The following is a 468-nucleotide window of genomic DNA, read 5'->3' as shown; positions in this document are numbered from 1 at the left end:
TTTTTTCACACAAGTTACACCATTAAAGGTTATCTTGAAGAGTGTATAAATTTGGTGTTACTTACGTTATCAGTCACATTTACCCACCTGCAGGGCAGCACAGGTAACAGGGGTAGATTTAAGGCGGTGGCAATAGGCAGCCTAAGGGCAGCTCAGAGCTCTGACCCTATGGCTCTGGGTTACAGCTAACGGGGTTTCTTTTATACATGGGACGTGCCCCGTCTCACTACGGATGGACGGGGTCAGTAAAGGGCAGCAGGCAGCATACTGGCATAAACCATGTCCATCTCTTTCTTGAGGAGTTTATCCTAAAGCCCCGCTATCAGCTGAAAATTCAGCTGTGAAGAACGTTTGTACGGGGGTGCAGGGAGAAACCCAAGTTTCTCATTTCAGGCAGCACAGGGGCTGGGGGTGGTGCCAGCTTCTCCCTTCTCTAATGATGAGCCCGAGAGCGATTAAAAAGCTGTG

At 49.1% G+C, this 468-nt stretch overlaps 1 protein-coding gene across 1 annotated transcript in view; it reads left to right on the top strand.

Annotated features, from left to right (window-relative positions):
• The first annotated feature begins 232 nt into the window (after nt 1-232).
• Nucleotides 233-468, top strand: part of GAS6 (growth arrest specific 6) — a 43621-nt gene continuing 43385 nt past the window's right edge. Inside the window, exon 1 of the mRNA XM_009638960.2 lies at nt 233-241. Within this exon, the coding sequence (XP_009637255.1) occupies nt 233-241 (9 nt within the window). The remainder of the gene's footprint in view (nt 242-468) is intronic.

This window comes from Egretta garzetta, unplaced genomic scaffold (genome assembly GCF_000687185.1).
Source record: "Egretta garzetta isolate BGI_Z169 unplaced genomic scaffold, ASM68718v1 scaffold5, whole genome shotgun sequence".
Classification (NCBI taxonomy): Eukaryota; Metazoa; Chordata; class Aves; order Pelecaniformes; family Ardeidae; genus Egretta; species Egretta garzetta.
Note: the sequence above shows the minus strand (reverse complement) of the source record. Positions and strands in the feature narration are given on the sequence as shown.